This window comes from Taudactylus pleione, unplaced genomic scaffold, assembly GCF_031769625.1.
Source record: "Taudactylus pleione unplaced genomic scaffold, aTauple2 ptg000109l, whole genome shotgun sequence".
Taxonomy (NCBI): Eukaryota; Metazoa; Chordata; class Amphibia; order Anura; family Myobatrachidae; genus Taudactylus; species Taudactylus pleione.
In genome coordinates, this window is record NW_028284511.1 from 13,459,220 (window position 1) to 13,480,275 (window position 21,056).

General features: G+C 38.3%; 1 protein-coding gene across 2 annotated transcripts in view; it reads right to left on the reverse strand.

The window, feature by feature from the left end:
• Window positions 1-21,056, reverse strand: part of LOC148525287 (synaptotagmin-1-like) — a 111,603-nt gene that overhangs the window by 19,873 nt on the left and 70,674 nt on the right. For both annotated transcript variants that reach the window (XM_088471077.1, XM_088471079.1), the window contains 5 exons: window positions 16,011-16,067; window positions 12,622-12,789; window positions 11,816-11,928; window positions 7,833-8,222; window positions 6,127-6,246 (listed from right to left, as the gene is read on the reverse strand). In XM_088471077.1, coding sequence (XP_088327203.1) covers window positions 6,127-6,246; window positions 7,833-8,222; window positions 11,816-11,928; window positions 12,622-12,784 — 786 coding nt within the window. In that variant the 5' untranslated portion in view covers window positions 12,785-12,789; window positions 16,011-16,067. The remainder of the gene's footprint in view (window positions 1-6,126; window positions 6,247-7,832; window positions 8,223-11,815; window positions 11,929-12,621; window positions 12,790-16,010; window positions 16,068-21,056) is intronic.

Here is a 21,056-nt window from a genome sequence, read left to right on the forward strand (position 1 = left end):
AGGCTAAATACACAGGCAGGGATGTTGGTCGCACTGCTGCTCACAGGAAACACTTGAGACAAAATACACAGGCAGGGATGTTGGTCACACTGCTGCTCAGAGGAAACACTGGAGACTTGGTACACAGGCAGAGATGTTATAGCACTGTCACTGGAAGTAAAGCACTCAGGCCAAGATGTAATTACCACTGCTGCTCACAGGGAACACTTGTAGCTTGTAAACAAGGAGATGATTGCACAGTGGTGCAGCTATGAGACACACAGGATGACCTTGTAGCTTGTAATCACAGAAACAGCATGCACAGGCTGGAGACTCTGGAACAAATGAGAGAACCAAGGGAACCGGGAACAAGACTCCACTAGCACACTAGGAGTGACAATTGTTGATCAGGCCACTTCCTGGAGTTCTGGATCCGTATATATACCCAGGGGTAGCAGATGATTGGAGCACAGTATCAGCTGACTGAGATCATGCTACCATTGGTTGGGAGGCTGTCACATGATAGGAACTGTCATGGTGGTGCCCATGCTGGGAACTCCGATCCCTGACACACACAGCCGACCAATGAAGTCCGCAAGCACCTAAGGCAGAATGCTCAGCACCTCGCCCATCACTGCACCAGATGTCTGACCAAATGAGAAGTCAGTAGAAGCCGGAGCAGAGGTGAGAGATAGCCGATCCTAGGCTGAACCCTGAGAATAACTCTCTTCTTTTGAAGAATATCTCCCTCCTGCTCCTAGTTAAAATCCATGATATATTTGAAAGTTTCTATCATGTTCCCCCTTACCCTTCTCTGCTCCAAACTATATATATTAAGATCTTAAAGTCTTTCCTGGTAAGTTGTGTGATTAGACCAATGCACCATTTTAGTTGCCTTTCTTTGTAAAGTCTGTAATGTATTTATATCCTTCTGGAGTTGTGGCCTCCTGAATTGAACACAGTATTCTAGATTAGTACCTCTAGATGAGGTACTAATGACCTAAACAGTGGCATTATTACTTCTTTCCTCCTGCTACTGATTCCTCTCCCTATGCAACTAAACATCTGACTTTCCACTCTCATTGCTTTGTTACATTGCTTACCTGCCTTTAAGTCACCTGAAATAGTGATTCCTAAATCCATTTCCTTCTCTGTAGTTTACATTAGAGTACCATTGATACTATATTTAGCCTTTGGGTTCTTGAAATGAGACCCAAGTGCATGATTTTGCATTTTTTAGCATTAAACTGTAGTTGCCATGTTCTTGGCCATTCATTTAGTCTACCTAGATCCTCCATCATTTGTCTTACCCCTCCTGTTGCACATTTTTGTGTCATCTGCAAAAATACATACTTTCCATCTAATACCATTTGCAATGTCACCAACAAAGATATTAAAAATCACTGGTTTAAGTACAGAACCTTGTGGTACACCACTGTTAACATTTCTCTCTTGAGACTGCACTCCATTTACTACAACTCTGTTTCCTATTCTGCAACCTAATACTTATTCATTTAATTGTCTTAAAATCCAATCCCAAGTTTTCGAGTTTATGTATCAGTCTGTGATGTGGGGCCATGTCAAAAGCCTAACTAAAGTCTCGATAAACTTCATCTATGCCCCCCCCATTGATTAATTACTTTATTCACCCTGTCAAAAAAGTCAGATTTGTTTGGCATGATTTCCCCTTAGTAAACCCATGCTGTTTGGGATCCTGTAAATTGTTGGATTTCAGATATTCCACAACTCTTTCTTTTAATAGTGGCTCCATTATTTCCCTAATACTGATGTAAAACTCACTGGTTAGTAGTTACTTGCCATTTTCTTGCTTCCACTTTTGTGCAGTGGGATTACATTTGTTCTTTTCCAGTCCTCTGGAATTACTCCTGTAACTAGTGTGATAGAAGCCCTGGAGAAGTGTGGAATGGCTTCTATATCTGTCCCAGATTCCTGTCTTATGTCTTTTAAAACTCCCAGGAGAAGTCTGTTGGATAAAGCAGACTAGAAATGTCGGCTTCTGTGAAAAGCCGGAATGGGTCCTGGGGGTGTGGATGTGAGGAGAGGGAGGGCTCCATCCACAGGCCACTCCAGATGTTGGGTCTTTCAGCCTGGTAGCAGGCTCATTAGGCCTTGCACCTGGAAATGGCTTATTTATGCTGGGTTTAGTTAGGGCTGGGTGTCTCATACCTGAGAGAGCAGGCATGCAGGTTAGCTTGCTCTAAGACACTGTTGGCTACAAACCAGAAGGTACTGTGGATGGGGATTTATTTAGTGTTCTATTTGTGAGGGAACTTACTATCTAGTTAGTGCCCAGCCAGGCTAGGGTTTATTTTAGGTTTTGTTTCTTTGATTATTGATATTGCACAATAAAAAGTGGCGCCGACCAGCTTGTATGAAAATCCACAACTGGTGTCCATCTACCCCAGGAGAGGGACCCCCTACCCTGACCTTATCACACTAGTGACTGGTTGAATATTTCGGTTAATGATGTTACCAGCACCTCTTTAAGCATTATCAGTATCCTTGGATGTATCCCATCTGGCCTCATTGATTTATTCACTAGCAGTTTTGTCAGTCCTGTTAGGACCTTTTCCTCTGTAAATATACTTGTACCTAACTCATTTAAATGTATGTCCTTGTAACTTAACTGTGGCCCCTTCCCTCTCCTTCTATAGTGAATACTGAGCAAAATAAAAACTTAGATAATTGGCTATGGCCTTGTCTCCCTCCAACAGATGCTCAGAGTTTTTAGAAGTGGAGATGTTCCCCATAGCAACCAATCAGATTCTAGCTATTTTCTAGAATGTGCTAGTTAAATTATAAGTAGAATCTAATTGGTTGTTATGGGCAACATCTCAACTTCTACAAACTCTCACTTTAGTAAATATACCCCTCACTGTCTGTCTTAATTCTTATTATTCCACCATGTGATTTTCTCCTTTCACTTATATACTTAAAAAAAAGTTTTGCCCCCTTACCTACTGACTGGGCCATTTTCTCCTCAGCCTGTGCCGTTTGCACATCTGATCACCTTCTTGGCCTCCTTCCTTCTGACATGATACACCTCTTTGTCTTCATTAATCTGAGTCTGCTTATATTTCCTAAATGCCACCTTTTTTGCTTTCACACTAGTTGATACTTCTTTTGTGAACCATACTGGATTCCTTTTCCATGTGCTTTTCCTAACCCTTTTGATACAAAGAACTGTTGCTTTCAGTATTGCTCTTTTAATTGTTCCCACCTACCCTGCACTTCTTCCAATTTCCTCCAATCTGCAAATGCTTACACATCTTCCCATCCCTGCAAAATCAGTTGTCCTAAAGTTTAACACCTTTGTTTTTGTGTGGCATGAGTCAGTCCCTGTCTTTATACTAAACAATACTGCTTGATGGTCACTGGATTCTCGGTTCTCTCCAACATTTGATATCCTTTCACCATTTGTGAGTATTATGTCCAGTGTAGCATCTTTGAGAGTGGGCTCCCTCACCAGTTGCTTGGGGGATGTTCCCTGCAAGGCATTTAGAAAGTCCCCACTTCTAGTGGAAATTGCTAAAGGCCCCTCCAAGTTTACATCAGGTAGATTAAAGTCTCCTATGATTGTTAACTCTCCTTTTAAAATCATCTCTATTGAGAACTAAGATTATGGATATTGTGAAATAATCCTCTTACTGTATTGATGTAAGCAATGCAAATTCATGTGTTACCTATGACTATGTTTTCTCTGTGTTGTTCATGTATTATGTTTGCTCTTGTTCCTCTGTTGGGTGAGTTACAGACAATTCTTGCTGTTAAATTTATACTGTGTACACTGAATAGAGTAGAGTTCTTATTCCTGAAGAGAGTGTTCATCTGCCCTCATCAAGTAAGATCCTGAATTTACAGTTCTGTACTTTAGCAATATTATGTTATTATTTTAATTGTCCAATGATCTCAACACAAACAATAGTGGGAATATAAATTGTCAAATGTCCAGAAATACAGTATGTCGATCTTAATCCGTAATACAAACTTGCTGCTGGCAAACAAAACGTAAGAGCTAGAACATAGCTTGCAGAATCCTGGCTCACACAAGTCTCTAAGCTAAAGTGTAGTGAACACTTTGCCAGCTTAGGCCGTGTGTAAATACAGTAGAAAATGAATAAAAGTACATTTATCAAGTAGAACATAGAAAACTAAATAGATCAAGTAGGTTAAAGTTTTCTCTGGAACTTAATATTACAAAACTGACATTGCTATATAATGCATGGGCACAGTTAGTCACAAGTATATCTGTAACAATAGTACAATGTTCTCCTTCCTATCTTTATGATAAAAAATAACATGTAAAATACAAGAATAGGCTTAACCCCTTGATTAAGAGTATTAATGTTATACTGTCACACATAAGAAAAAAATCACTGTGCTTATACATACTGCGACTTTCTTTCTAAAAAGCAAATAGAGACCTTAAAATTAAAAAAATTAAAATACAACAAAATAAGCAATAGCAACATATAAATTAATTGTCAGCATATATATATTAATATAAGAAGCCACCTCACGCAAGGACACTCTGATTATAGCATCTTTGATTTCACAGATCTCTAAATATATAGTACTGATAACAATTTAAATGCTGGGTGGCTGCAATACTAACATTTCCCTGCTTACTGATTAAAAACTGCTGGAGGCTGTTAAAATTCCCTCTGATTTATCTCTGGAGCTTTACATATACACAAAGAGCATTCCTGGCTTGCATCTAACGATTTACTATATTATTTGGTCCCAGGACATTATGGAGATTATGTGCTGATATTCGCAAAAATAAAAGTAATTTTGACTTAATTCTTGAGTAATTGTTAAATTAATATCTATGCTGACAATTAAATTAATTTATATGTAGTTATTGCTTATTTTGTTGTATTTTAAGTTTTGTAATTTTAATAAATTGTGATCATTTTATATTGGACTCTGTTTAGGCTTTTAATATAGAAAGGTATATTTTGTACCGTGATTTTTTTCTTATGGTCTATGTGTGAGGTTGTCAGTCTCTTTTCTTTTGTGCATTGCCGCAGTAATATGCATTATTATCATTGGTGATACTCAGGAGCTTAGTTGTTTATTTATTTATGTATTTATTTACACATTCCGCATCCTGGGGCCCCTATGCCAGGTCTGTGTATGTACCCTTTGGTCTAATAGTGCTGCCATACAACCCCAGACACTTACCTGCACATGGCTGGCATCCACTAATGGTGTTTCCTGTAGTTCAAGTCTATGGGCGGTGCCATCTTGAAATTATGTTACCTGGACGTCCAACCAATGTGTTCAGCAGGTCACGGTCATGTGATCAGATGGACCAATCACCATCAAAGTACCCTATTTAATTCAGGAAGTGCTGGCAGTACAATGCCAGTACAGCAACTCTTCCAGAGCCTAGTAGCTTGGATCCAGGTTCCAGTGCTACATTCTGCATATCAGATCCTAACTACCTACACTAGTGTCCCTACACTGGAAAACCTGCCAATCTGTATCAGTTTTCCTACACTGGATATATGACACCTGCACCAGTGTTCCTACCCTGAACATCCTGAAAACCTGCACCAGTATTCCTCCCCTGAACATCCTGAAAACCTGCACCAGTGTTCCTACACTGAACATCGTGAAAACCCTCTCTAGTGTTCCTAAAGTGGAAATCCTGAAAACTCACACCAGTGTTGTTACATTCTGAAAACTAGCACCTGTCATCGAGTACCTTCATATAGGCATTCCCGTAAACCTGCACTTGTCTGTGGATCCAGCAAATATTCTAGATGTCAGATCTCTTAATGTATCCTACAAACCTGCATTCTGCTTCAGTGCCTACATGTTGACTAACCCCTCATGTGCAGATAATGCTGCCTCTATTATCTGCAATCCAGCCATGGTATTTTCTGTACTGCAGTAGCCTACCTCCTCTCCCTCTACTGGTCTACATGAGGAACAGCATTATTAGGCCATCCAGCTTCTCCAATACACCAGTACGCCCAGCTAGTCCAAGCAGTCCTGACCTGAATCTCAACCCTCCTATTGCCTTCCTATGAATACAGCATAAGATGCTAATGCAGTCGCAGCAGCATCCAACTCATAATGAACCCCTTAGATTGCGCCTTTAAAAAAAATATATACCTTTGTTTTTTCTTGCAAATCTTCACAGAATTCCATAGTTTCAGAAACTTTAAGATCTTTTAAAGCAATTCTGGATTCTCCAATGAGAGTGTGCCTTGAATACTTGTCAAAATCTTTCACCTTTGTTGAAAAAGAAAATAGAGGATGTCATTGGATTATTTATCTTTAGAAAAAAGTTTTATTAAATGATTTACAATTTTTTCCACCTAAAAAACAGCTTTCATGATATATAAAAAAACACATATTCTAAAGAAAATAATAATTTCAGTGTTTTGCTTTGAATAGTATTGCCATTTAAAATGTCTTGCTTAAATATGCTGAGAAATGGCAGATTTTGCAAGCTGACAATTAGATAATTTACCCCTTAAAGTCCACATTCACATCAAGCACCAAGTATTAAGAGATCATATAAAACTGTTCGTATACATTCAAATGGTAATCACATATCCTGCATATTTGTGTCTGGAAGAGCATAACATTTATTTTATAATTTCCAAGATATATTTATATGAAGTTTAATATTAATTTAAGAATATTTATCCTATATCTGTTTGATAATTTTTTGGCATAAATTAGTATGTCTTAAATTAGTATGTTGCAATGAGGGAATGCTACATTCATTTGGAGAGGTTTACATTAAATGTCTGGGTGGATTGAATAAACTTGGACATGTCATATTTTATATTTAAATATTGAACTTTGTAGTTTTAATTTTGATGGTTTCAAAACTTGGTATAAAATTAGTGGCTTTGTTAACTTGATGGGTAATAATATTTCTTAAGTTTTGTGTACTGTATGTTATTTAACTTTTCATAGGCAACAATCCTAGCCATTCCATTTATATCATTGATGGACATGGTTTCAATGCCTGCAACAGTGTATTTTACTGTCAGGAGCATAACTGCTATATATGAACGACGTGGTTAAATGTAACATAATTGATTGACATAACGGGTGAGATGTAATAGGCCAACAACAACAAAGTAATAGCAACCTGGCACCAGCAGTGGTGTATAAAAACTAAGTGTCATGCTGCACACCTATACGAGAGAAATTTGCCAATCCTCTCACAACAAAAAGATATACGGTATATGTATAAGGTGGCATTACTCCCCCCCATGAAAGAGACTGGTGCTGGTTATGGAAAATACAGGGGACCTCTACTCATTTTCTCCTCTGTATTTTCACATCCAGGATAGGCTACAGAGCTCAGGGCTGGTTATGCTTGTGGGTGGGGCACACATCATTTTTTTTTATGGTTTACTTATTTCAAACACATAAGTCTTCACGGATCTCACTGATCTGTGAAGGTTTCTGTATTACTCAGACCATTTAATGCTAGTAGCATTAAAAGGTCTGAATTTTTATAGGAGAAAACTCACCCGGACTCACATAATGTAATACCCTCAAACTCACAAGTTTGCAGGCTATTACATTTGGTGAGTTTTAAGACAAACTCAGACCTTTAAATGTGTGAGATGGTCAGAGTTTGTCACACACAAAAAACTCGGACCCTATTACATCTCCCCCAACATGTTGTATGGCAGTAGAGGAAAGATGTCAGATATTGTATTAAATGAATGTTCCTTGACTCTATCCTACTTTAGCACCCAAAAAGTTAAATCCTGAAAAATGTATTGACAATATATTTTTGTTTTTATAGTTTAAAACATTGACTCTAAGTAAGCTGATTTTATATCCTATACCTCAAGTTTGAGACTTAAATTTGACAACTGGTGATCCTTTAGTGACCATGAGAAATCTTCATCAAATATTGGGTGTCTACTGTTTTTCACCACTCTAGTTTCACATTCATGAAGAACAGACAGGACTTCAGATTTTGGTTCATTAACTTTGGTGAAAAATCTTATCTTGACAAATGGGTCCCTGCTGTGTTCTGGAAGGTCTTCGGCTTCAAGGACATTGAGCAGTAAGATCATATTCTTTTTATCATAATGGAGTGAAAATTTGATCTTCCCTCTGGACCTATAAGGTTGATCAGAGTCACTTCCCATGTCATCTAGACTCTCTGTACTGGGAGGTGAAGGGGTTAGATGAACTTCTAGCTTTTCCATTTCTTTCTGCATGAGTTGGATCTAGCATCAGAAAACAATACAATACTGTAAATAAGATTTCAGTCACTTATAAACAACTGTTTAAACCTAACCGGTCATCTTCCAACACTAAAATAGGAGCCCAGGCGCTTAAAGGTTAAAACAAATACCCTGATTCAGTGTAGCTGTATGGGGTAGTCAGTCCCTAGAAAGAAATAAAAAATGTATATAGCAGCTCAAGAATCAGGAAATGGATACAAGTAACAAAAGTTCACTGTAATTTTACTGAAAGAAGTAAGAATTTTTTACTATAAATATAATTAATGCAATGAATTTATATTCAATCACTGACAATAATCAATAATATTTGATTATTGCCTCTAAATGGTAAGATGATCTTTGCAAAGAAAGGGCCTGATTCACTACCGATCGCAACTGCGAATGCAATAGCAATTACGTACACAGTTCTATCGCTAATCCATTGTGATCGCTATGCCACCGCAGCACTATATAAGGACGCCCACTTTACCTTACACACATTCATAATGTTTAGCAAGACTGCAAGACCATCAATGCAATCAAGTACCATCGCAGCCTCACGCACACTTGCACAAGGTTAGGGGGGCATCCACTACACGATTTTAGCAGGTGATTGAATGATAACGACATCGTTATCATTCAATTGTTTAAAAACCATTTATAAATCGTGCAGTGTTTGGTCGATAACGATCAACGATGCGCGCTCCCGCTGGTCGTTTGATCGTCTCGTCAGTCGACTGAACATGCAGGTCAATTTCACTTGATCTATTAAAGATTAAAGCTTAAGGTATCGCAGTGGCTAATTTATGCTCGCCCCTGCAACGGCGTTCAAACACACTGGCACGCCTGATTTTCGCCAACCAACCCCCCATCACCACCCACAAAGGCACTTCCTGCAAATCACTCTGCGATTGGTCTGCGTAGTCCCGATCACAATGACCATTTTGTGCATACACACTGCGATGGATGTGCAGTACACAACAAATGGCCGATTGCATGTGTAATGGCAGTTGCAATCGGAAATGAATCAGGCCCAAACTCGCTTGTGCATAGAGATAATTATCTCTGTTTTTATCCCATGCAGGGGATTATACTTCAGTCTAAAATGATACTTGTAATGGTGACCCGTAACAAATCCTTTTCATGGCAACCACACACTATAGTGCCGAATCCTCAGGATTTGCAGTGTCTCAGCTCAACCTGTGGCCGGGGAGTATAGGATTCACTATGGAGACACTGCCTGTTGGTTCCCAGAGACTGGTGCAGTTAATGTCAGAGCTGTTACCGATGGTGCAGGAAATAAAAGGAGAACAGTGTCCTGTGGTGTTAGTAGATCCGGTAAAAGTCCCCTGTACATGGGTCTCTTTCAAAGTGCTATATACATTGTATCTTCCAACACTAAACCAATATTGTTAAAAGCAGTATAGATAGTACAGATGTGTCCTCATACACCTAGCCTCTTTTGCCATACTTTTTCCAAAATATTGCTTCTTAGTAGCCACATGCAAAGCCACTCACAGTGTACCAGGGATGCTATGTTACTACTATTGTTGCAGAACAATTAGTATAGAATGTGTATAAAGTCTCAGATTAAGCATAATAAATGTGGCGGGAAAATAGGGGCATATTTATAATGGGTGCAGGGTGTGCGGTGCACACGGGCCCCTTGGCAGTACCACACTGCACACCCTGCATCCATATTTTCTAATAATTATCTTTCCAAAGTCCCGCATCGAGTGTGTCAGCCCTGCACAAAACACTAGAAAATGGCTGCTGCGGCCATTTTCCCTGCATTTTGCGCAAGCACTGTGAGGAAATCAGCAGGAAAAGTACCTGCGCAGTACACCCTGGGCACAGACTAGTGCCCAGAGTCTACTGCTACCGTGATCAGCCATCAGTCTGCTGCCGGCCGCTGGGGAGAGAGGAGGAGGCCCCGGACGGGGAATGCACAAGGGCCCCCTCTTCTCTTAATATACCCTTATGGGAGAAACTTTTTTTTTACACAGATTTGCTAATTAATCAAACAGAGAAGTACAAGTACTGCCAGCCCCAGTGGTCAGTGTAAGCTTGCAATGTAGTTTTATGACTTTAGTTGTGCAAATAAGATGCACATTTTGAGAAAACAAAGATGCTTGGCATAGCTACTGTAAGTCGCAAAGTCTGTGGCATGCCTAATGGGGCTATTAGGCATGATTAGAGCAAAGGTGTAGGAGGACATACATTACTGTGCAAACGTTTTAGGCAGGTGTGGAAAAAATTTTGCAAAGTACTGTAAGAATGCTTTCAAAGATAAAAGTGTTAATAGTTTATTTTTAACAAAGTAACAAAATGCAAAGTGAAGAACAGAAGAGGAATCTAAATCAAATCAATATTTGGTGTGACCACCCTCTGTCTTCAAAACAGAATCAATTTTTCAATTCTTCTAGGTACAGTACTCCTGCACACAGTTTTTGAAGGAACTCGGCAGAGAGGTTGTTCCAGATATCTTGGAGAACTAACCACAGATCGTCTGTGGTTGTAGGCTTGCTCAAATCCTTCTGTCTCTTCATGTAATCCCAGACAGACTCAATGATGTTGAGATCAGGGCTCTGTGGGGGCCATATCATCACTTCCAGGACTCCTTGTTCTTCTTTACATTGAAGATAGTTCTTAATGACATTGGCTGTATGTTTGGGGTCATTGTCCTGCTGCAGAATAAATTTGGAGCTAATCAGACAACTCCCTGATGGTATTGCATGATGGATAAGAATCTGCCTGTATTTCTCAGCATTGAGGACACCATTATTCCTGACCAAATCCCCAACTCTATTTTCTGAAATGCAGCCCCAAACTTGCTTCACTGTTGCCTGCAGACACTCATTATTGTACCGATCTCCAGCCCTTCAGTTAACAAACTGCCTTCTGTTACTATCTTCAGCATAAAGAAGAACAAGCAGTCCTGGAAGTGATGATACAATCAGCAAACTAATTTGACAGACAAAATTACATTTGTACAAGACACTAAAAAGAACAGTGAAACAGCAGTCCATGGTAAAAATACAACAGATAATAAATAAAATTAAAATCTAATTATTAACACTCACTAAGAAGTAACATTCACAATATTCAACATGCACACCGCAGATGAAAGAAAACTGTCACGCAAGCGTCCTGTGCATGCCAACAATGTTCTGAACCTCTTTTGAGACGGAAGTTTGATATGGCCCCCACAGAGCCCTGATCTCAACATCATTGAGTCTGTCTAGGATTACATGAAGAGACAGAAGGATTTGAGCAAGCCTACATCCACAGAAGATCTGTGGTTAGTTCTCTAAGATATTTGGAACAACCTCTCTGCCGAGTTCCTTCAAAAACTGTGCGCAAGTGTACCAAGACGAATTGAAGAATTGATGCTGTTTTAATAGCAAAAGGCAGTCACACCAAAGATTAATTTAGATTTCTCTTCTGTTCATTCACTTTGCATTTTGTTACTTGATAAAAATAAACTATGAACACTTCTATTTATGAAAGCATTCTTATGTTGCAGTATTTTTGTCCAAATGTTCTGCCTAAAACTTTTGCACAGTACAGTATCTGTAACTAAAAAAAATACTTGCCTTTGATTTCTGCTCTTCTTTTACCGGCTCCAAGAAGCCAGGAGACAAACTCTTTACCAGAATATTTCCTTCAGTTTTCTTTTCAGTACTCTTACCATTGATGAACTTGGTGTCTGTAAGTCAACAGATACATTATAATAATTCATTCACATACTTGCCATTGCTGTGCTTTGCAAAAGAGTCATTTCACTATATCCCTTTAGCCTCTCAATATAATTAAATAAATAAGCATACAGTGCAGATAATTTGGTATGAAATGTGTAATACGAACCCTTGCTTGCATTTCTGTTGCCTCAGACAGGGTCACTGTTTTTAAAACCCTGATGAGAGCTTCCAGCCCCTGTAGCACCTATTGTTAGGCTCATACACTCAAACAGGTGCTTATTATATAGACGCTCTCATTTAGCTACTCCCTGTGAGGAGTGAGCACACAATCACATAAAACACTCTATTTGAACATTGATGGGCTGATTCAGACATACACAGATGTCAGCTGCAGATGAGGATAAATTGTGTTTTTGGAAATAAAAACTTTATAGTGCACATAAGGAGTTCCAGTATGGGCAGCAGATATACAATTTTAAAAAAACAAATACATTTCGGGAGAAATTCAATAAAGCTTGAAGAGAGATAAAATTGTGAGTAATAAAGCACCAACCAATCAGCTCCTAAATGTCATTTATCAAACACAAGCCTGTAAAGTGACAGTTAGGAGCTAAATTGTTGGTGCTTTATCTCTCACAATGTTATCTCTCTCCAAGCTTTATGCAATCTCCCCCTTAATCTGATGGAAAGAGCCTTCTTACCTTTCACAATAGAGGATGATTTATACTTATAATACTGGTGCATCTTACATGCTAAAATAACCAGTGCAACCAAAAACAATGCTAAAGCAAAGGCCAAAAGACCATATTTCAAAGTTGGTGGAATTGGTAGAAAAATTTGGAAGAAATACAATTGTAAGAACATGGTTCCTAAAAGAGAGAGAAAGAAGAATTAGATCAGATTTTGTAAATTAAATATATAATAGTCCTCCTAATGATTAATAACCCCCCACTAGTCCAAAATGTATTAGAATTGAATGACTTCACTTGTTGGCTATTATTTATGCAAAGAAAATAGGACATATGTATGAAAAGTAGTGCAAGATAAAATCAGGTTAAACTTTAATTTTCTAAACTGAACTAAAACAGCTTCAGCAGTTTTGGCTTCTGGATATAAAGGGCAATTATTATATTTTAAATGCACCGCAAAGTAAACTAAACAATGAAATGTATTTGTTTGTATGACCAACACCAGCTTTTTCCTTTGTACTAATTTTCAGAAATGCTTCCTACTATGTTTCATTAAATTATATAATTGCTTTGACATATCTTAAATCTATTGTATTCAAAATGTAGACACTTGGGGGTAAGATTACTAAAGTGAGAGTTTTTAGAAGTAAAGATGTTGCCCATAGCAACCAATCAGATTCTAGTGATTATCTTCTAGAAGGTGATAGTTAAATGTTAAGTAGAATCTGTTTGGTTGCTATGGGCAACATCTCCACTTCTAAAAATGCTCACTTTAGTAAATATACCCCTTGGCACCAATTTTACTTTGCTCATAATGGGAATGATTTTAAGTCGGACAAATCTCTGTGCACAGACGCAAATGGATAGTTTGGTTTACAGTACATGCACAGATATACATTTCCGCATCTTTCTGTGTCTGTACTATTCTGTGTCATACAGAACACGGTCAGATCTGCCTTTTAGTGAAATTGGGTGTTTCAGGATGGCCACTATGCAAGTGCGCAGGACTTCCCTGTCTTGTGGGACCATCATGGGAGTGCTGTGGGTAGGGTTGGACTGGCCCATAGGGGTACAGGAGAAATCCCTGGTGGGCCCCACTGCCTGAGGGCCCCACCCCCTCATCTAAGCATCATGTTCCAGACTGTGCACTGAATTGTACATTGTTTCTCTATTGGAGGGTCCCTTACCATGTAGAGTAGGACCACTGAAAAACATCAGTTCATAGTTTTCTTCTATAGAGACTACATAAATATTTGCCCAATGGTTAGCCAAGCAACTGTGGTGTCTGGCCACACCCCCTCTGGTGGATGACCACACCCCTTCTGGTGGATGACCACACCCCTTAGGCATGGGTCCCTACTACTGCATTCCCCCAGTGGGCCCTTTACGCCCCAGTCCGTCACTGGTTGTGGGTATGTATCAAAAGCCCAGTCCTGCATACAGGGTAGGGAAGCCTGTCTCTGAAAAGATCATGTGCACCTTGCATGGGGCTGGTGCTTGTGCAGATATTAATGATGACAGTTGCAGCTCTTGCTGTAAAATCCAAGGGCAGCATGGATTTATGCATTAGCCCTATGGATCCTGCATTAGTATAAGGTAGTAAATCTGTCTTCTCTGGCTGCCTGCAACTACAGCCACTTTGCGTATGACTCAGAAACATCCCCAATACATTAATATGTTTATAATAATCTGTTTGTTATAGTCTGTGCATATGTTAAAATGTTCACAATAATTTGGCCACCCAGGGCATTGTTCCATTGGAATTATGGATATATATATATTTATTTATTTTTTAGAGATGAGCAGTTAGGTTCTCCAAAAAAATGAATCCACCCAATTTTCGTAGATCTGGATAAATCATGGTTCTAATCTTTTCGCAGTCTGGAATTCTGATTTTTTATTTTAATTTTGGGGTTTGGATTTAATAAATTACATAATTTTTAGTTGTTTTCAAAAACCTTTTTCTATTTTTTTTTAGAAAACTCAGATCCAAAACCAAAACACGAAGATTGATCCAGATCCAAAACCGTGAGGGAAGACTCCATGAAAAATTAGGTGAGACTAACTTAAAACTCAATTAAATCATGGTATTAAGTATTTAAGTAAAAGTAAAGTGTTTGATTAATAAATTGGTCTTCTCAAGTTCTACACCAACTGTACTCAATATTTATAAATCACAATCAGTATTTGTAAATTAAACTCAAAGGTTCTCACTGGATTCTCTAAAGCTTATTGGTTACTCCTAAGTAATTGTGAGCAAGATGACCTTTTAGTATAGTCTTTATCCTTTCATACATTATGCTATTTCTTTTTTCATTTACTGTTTTTTTCTGTCTTTGTTTTTTAAGTGGTAGTTTTAAGTAGTTCTTAATACAAATGTACCTTACAAAAATATTATCCCATGCACAAATATAGATATTATATTTTTAATTATAACATATTCACTGAACCTAGCTCTGCAATTTATTTAAATAATTTAGTTAAATAGTTATTTTTTTAGTCCTATTGATAAATGCAGCCCACTTGAAGAGAACCAATCATACCATGATTGCAGACCCGCTAGCAAATATAATCAGTTGATCAGACAAATGTACATTACATAAACTATAGGGGAATTCAATTTGGTGCAAGTTTGCAAAAGGTGTTAAAATCGCACACTTCACCCTAAATTCGCACACTTCGCTTACATGTGCGCACCCAAGAAATGCACAATTCAATTAGAAATGCAAATTCGCACTTGCAGCGGGATTGTGCAAAATCTGTCTAAAAAGTGAACAGGGAAAATAGCATAAAAAAGTTGGGATCCCTTCCTAGTCCCCAAAAAAGTGACAACTTCATTAGCACAATCATATAGAAGTGGAGCACTATTTAGCTAAAAAGCTAAATAGGTAATTTGAGGCTATTTATTATTTTCACCCCAAAAATGACATTAAATTATTGGCCCAATTAAGCTAATTGAAAACTTCCAAATGTCTAATTAGTCATTAAGGGCGGTGTCCAAGGGGATCTGAAGCAAGTCCTGACATTTATCATAAAATAAAGATTTTCAATACCATTTCACCTGCTCAGGTGGTACAAACAAAAACAAACACATTAACTCTGCAAAGAAATGCCAGTTTAGATTTGTAAATGTAATCCACAATGTGAATTTGCAGTGACTTCGCTCTGCAGGACCAAACTCACACCTGATTGAATTTCCTCCTTATGTGTTTCTGGTTGATGTTTTTTTGTGAATTAAAAATCCAAAAACAAACCCAAAAAGTCTTGGGTGTCCTAATTCTCATGTAGAATTGTGAGGGCATTTACTGCCTTTATACAGAATAGTGTAACATATTGCTGAATATTTTATTTACATATTAAAAGGAGCATGCTGACATTCCGGCGGAATGAAAGTGTATTACCGTTAGCATGGGATGTCCAGTTCTGATTGAGATTGTACGACCATGCCCAGCTTATGCCTACAGACACACAAAGAATCAACATATTTTTATAAAACAGAATATTTTAAACTGCACTAAGGGGTAAATTACTAAGCAGTGCTTTTCAAGGCCGCTGCGTATTTGGCAAGTTTGGCTGCTGGATTTAAAGTGGCAATAATATTAAAATACAAAACCAGACATGTTTTGTATTTAATATTAATGCCCTTTACATTTACAGTGGCTGATAATGCTGAAGATGCATCAGCTTTGAAAATCACAGTTTAGTAAATTTACCTCCAGGTGTATGATAACATTTAATATAGTATTAAAAGTATTAATTATGATATGTTTAGAATGTGGATAATTACTTTATATTTTTAAAACCATAATGAGAAATAGGATGGGTTTGTTTTGTTGACAGTCACTATTTCGACTGTTACTATATCAACATGGCAATGCCGGTGCCGGGATTCCGAAATTGTTGTAATGAAACTTAAAGCATTTTAATTGTGGGTCTTAGAACTTTATAACTGTAAACATGGTAAGCGGCAGGTTTAAAATTACAATACTTCTATGATTATAATGCTTTAAGTAGCAATAGAAAACTGTTGTCCCAGCACCAGTATTGTCATGTCGACATAGTCACAGGCGAAATGTTGACCACGTAATACATATCTTCCATCGTGGAACATTTAAAAAAAAAAAAAAGATAATGGACAGAACCTGCAGATGTCAGAGAGTAAATTAACAAAATGTTCAAAACATTTTTAATAAATTTTCATCTCATCCAGCATTGGCCATTAAATGTTGCCTTCTGCAGATTTTGACATGATGTGCTCCCTGTCCTACACCAACTATAATTATTCACCATCTTCATTTCCACTCTATTCATATTCAATACAATAATTTACAAAAAACATGCAGAATGGATTCCACAGAGTAAAGACACAAAAGTGGAACTCCTCTATTATTTCACCATTGCACTGTACCTCTGTGCAGAGCCGGCCCTAGGCATAGGCAAACTAGGCGAATACATGGGAGCAATCCAAGCCTAAGGCCGGTAGTGGTTTGCAGGACACCTGACCTGGATGTGTGGATGGCGGTTCTGCGCTAGCTACCCTACTGCGATCAGAGCTCTCAGCTCAGCTACAATCTGGCGGCTCATACAGGCAGCAGTAGTGAGAGCGGGAAGAAGAGACATTGCAGGCAGCAGGCAGCAATAAAAATGGCCACTGGAGGAGGGCTGCTACACATGCCCAGCCGCAACAGCTCCTTCTCCCATGGAACTTTACAGAGATAGAATAATACCCCTTTCACACTACAAGCAATAACCTGGGTTATTGCATGTGAATGCGCAACAACCAGAGTTACTGTGAAGTGTGAAAGGGTCGGGTTAAATAAGCCAGGTTGAGAGACCCGGCATATCAACCCTGGTCAAGAGAATGGTTAAGCGCATGTTCATCCCGGCTCGTGATGCAGTGTAAATGGGTAACCCGGCTCCAGTTTACTGCATAGGAAGAGCTGGCATGCCGGCACATCGCGTCATGTCATTTACCGGGCACAAGTGATTATTTGCTTTGTTTTTATCTTGCCACATATTTGGTATAAAAAATAAACATCCTTTAGAATTCATACCACTATTATATAACTGTCAGCAGATTTTTTTTTTACGTTTTTTCTAAAGTTATACATTGTTACTTTCTAAAAATGTGCTGCATACTTAACAGGATTATCAAGATCTGATATCGATATATGATTACAATTGCTGTTAATTAGTAATATGAATGACACAAAGGTAATACTCTTCCCACTGTACTTACCTAATAGCTTCCAGCAACTACTACAATTAGGCCTTGAATAAGTTTAAGGTATATTACGAGTTTTGTATGCATTGTGGCAGCAAGAAATATAACATACTGATATGATTGTGTAGATACCAAAGTTATTGATTGTTGGACTTATAGAATATATTTGATACAATATAAAGTATCTAAATGAACCACTTACCTGTGGTGACTAATAATTTCAGCCAAATATAATGAATAAACATCTCATATACACACAAATTAAATGGAGCTGAGACTATTGTTTATATTTGTGTCTCTATACCTCTCAGAGGGTGCTAATGAACAGCTACAAAAATTATTGATACCAGTTCAAGGTTATGTCATGTGAACGTGTCAATATATTGCTAGTTCAGTCAAGGAATGATGTATCGCTAGTGCAGAGGTTCTCAAACTCGGTCCTCATTACCCACGCAGTTCACATTTCCCAGGTCACCTAGGAGGTGCACAGGTGCAGTTATTACTCACTGACACATTTTAAAGATCCACAGGTGCAGCTAATTATTTTACTTGTGATTCTGTGAGGAGACCTGAAAAACATGCACTGTTTGGGGTCCTGAGGACCAAGTTTAAGAACCTGTGCGCTATTGCATTGGCGAGTGTGTACACCTGATGTGTCTGTGAACAACATTGATTACAGACATATCAGGTAGCCCTGCAGCACAGCCAATGCCAATATATTGTGTAGATATATCGGTACATCTCAAATAATATAGTAGAAGTTGTACCCGGGTGCTCACTCACAGTAGAGGGGGGGGTGGTAGTAGGCTGCAGGTTTAACAGAGATGTCTCAATATCTCACAATGATAATATACAACTGGGCATGACCCGCGCCCAGAGTACATTTATAGTAGCGGCTGATAAGTTTGTCCAGTGCAAAATGTAAGTAGTGTAATGTAAGATAAACGACTTCTATAATGACCAGGGCACAATGTAGGTGATCATGATTTTATTTATCCAGTCACAGTGCTTTACAAAAATTAGAGCAGTGGGTAAGGTGTGTAGTGATTTGTGAAAAATCCACTGGTATATCTTACAGTCTATGGTGACAATGATCAGGATAAGAGGGAAACTGGGGGGGAAACAGAAGGAGGGCATCCCTTACCTCCTGCAGATGATGTCCAAAGAAATAAGAGTCACAAATAAGTCCCGGTGAGGCCTCACCTAAAATCATTGTGGGTCCTCTCGGTTCACTTCTTCCCTTGGGTCCTCTAGGTCCTTGTTCCCTCAGCCTGTGTGGTTGGACTGGATCCTGGTGTGTACAGGCTGTACACACATCTGCATGTGTGTACAGGTGCCCCACCAACCACCCAAACACTAGCTGCAGGGACCGCCGATACTATCATCAAAACTAAGCAGGGAAATTTAAGTGCTCGACCAGATGTAATGTCTGGCCAGAAATATTGAGCAGCCAATTAGTAAGTATGATTAGCTTACTAAATCTGCCACATGGTCAGCATGACGGCCGGTTAGCCTCTGGGTTAGGTAAGTGTATACCCAGCTTGAAAGACGAACATATTTTAGACACAACAAGTTTTTTAAATTAAACTTTCTTATTTACAGAAAAAGTATTCCGCACTCATTATATTATGTTTTTTATACTATTTTAAAGGTGTATAACAAAAGCTTTATTTGAACAAACAATTATCATTATCATAAAAAAGTGTCTCTCAAATAAGAATCTTCTTCCTTGCTCCTTTGCAAAACTCTAAACATTAATGTGATATGTCACAAAGCACACATCATCTCAAACTCAGCTCACGGACATGCCAATGAATTCAATGTACTCTAATGGCCTCCACAGTCAACAGATCTCAATCCCAAAAATCTCTTGTGTTCTGGAATAGGAGATTTGCAGCATGAATGCACAGCCAACAAATCTCCAGCAAGTATGTCATGTTCTTATGTCAACATGAACCAGAATTCTCACATTTGAAATGTGGCTCTGCACTTGTGACAGTCACTAATATGCTATAATCTATAGTCATGAAGCAGAATTGAATTCAGTGAGGTACATTTTAAGCATGGAATAATCAGATGAATTCAATGCATGCCTAATACAACTACTGGAATGTATTTTTACAATAAACTATTTTGTGTTTGATGACAGATTATATATACAGACCCAGGGTACAGAAATGGGGACCACTTATACCCCCACATATACTACCTTGTATCTTGGGTGGTAGGAGAGGGAATTTATCTTCAATGGCAGGAATGAGAAATGTACCTAACATGTCAACACAAGTACATGGATGATGTACTGATCATCAGGGAGTCCTAAACCAAAGTGTCTTAATCTAATACTCAGCTTAGGGCTCAGTGAAGATGAATTCCTAGACCTTCCTAGACCTGCAAATCCCAACCTCAAGGAACAACAAAATCATCACAGACATGTACCGTATAAATATGGCTATCAACAGCCTATTGCACTTTACTAGTGCACATTGCCCTTTTACCTTTAGAGGCATACTCAAGGGTAAAATGCTAAGAACTCGAATGAACTGTTCAGTGGACACAATTTTTGAAGACAGAGCAAAAGAACTACAGAATAGGCTGCAGGGAAGAGGGTATAGCAATAAAATCAAACATGCTTATACATCTGCAGAACAAAATGATAGCAAGACACTTCTGATCTTCAAGAACAAAAATCAACATGATAGAGATGGAAAGACAAGATTGATAGGCACTTTCTGCAGGAAGTGGAATGGGATATATAACATTCTACAAAAACACTGAAATATTCTGAGAACTAACTAGGACATAGCAGAACAAATAGGATAGAGGATAGCTATCAGTTGGAGAAATTCTGCTAACAGTAAGGACCATCTTGTTCACAGCCATCATACAGAAATCAACAACAGATCTCTGAATAAAATTGTTGATTGCTATCCATGTGGCACCTGCATAGTGTGCAAATATATCACCCAAACAAAAGAATATACAAATCGGTATATTCAGACCATCAAGATAAAAGGTTTTTATAAATTGAAATACACAGGGGGTGATATACTGTCTAACATGCAGCTGCAAAAAATATACATAGGCATGTTAGTCAGAGATATGAAACAAAGACTTTGTGAATATATGAGAAATTTTAGGAACATAACTAGGTATCAAATTAAAGACTGATATTTACATTATATATTATGAGATATATATGGATAGTCAAATGCCACCTAAT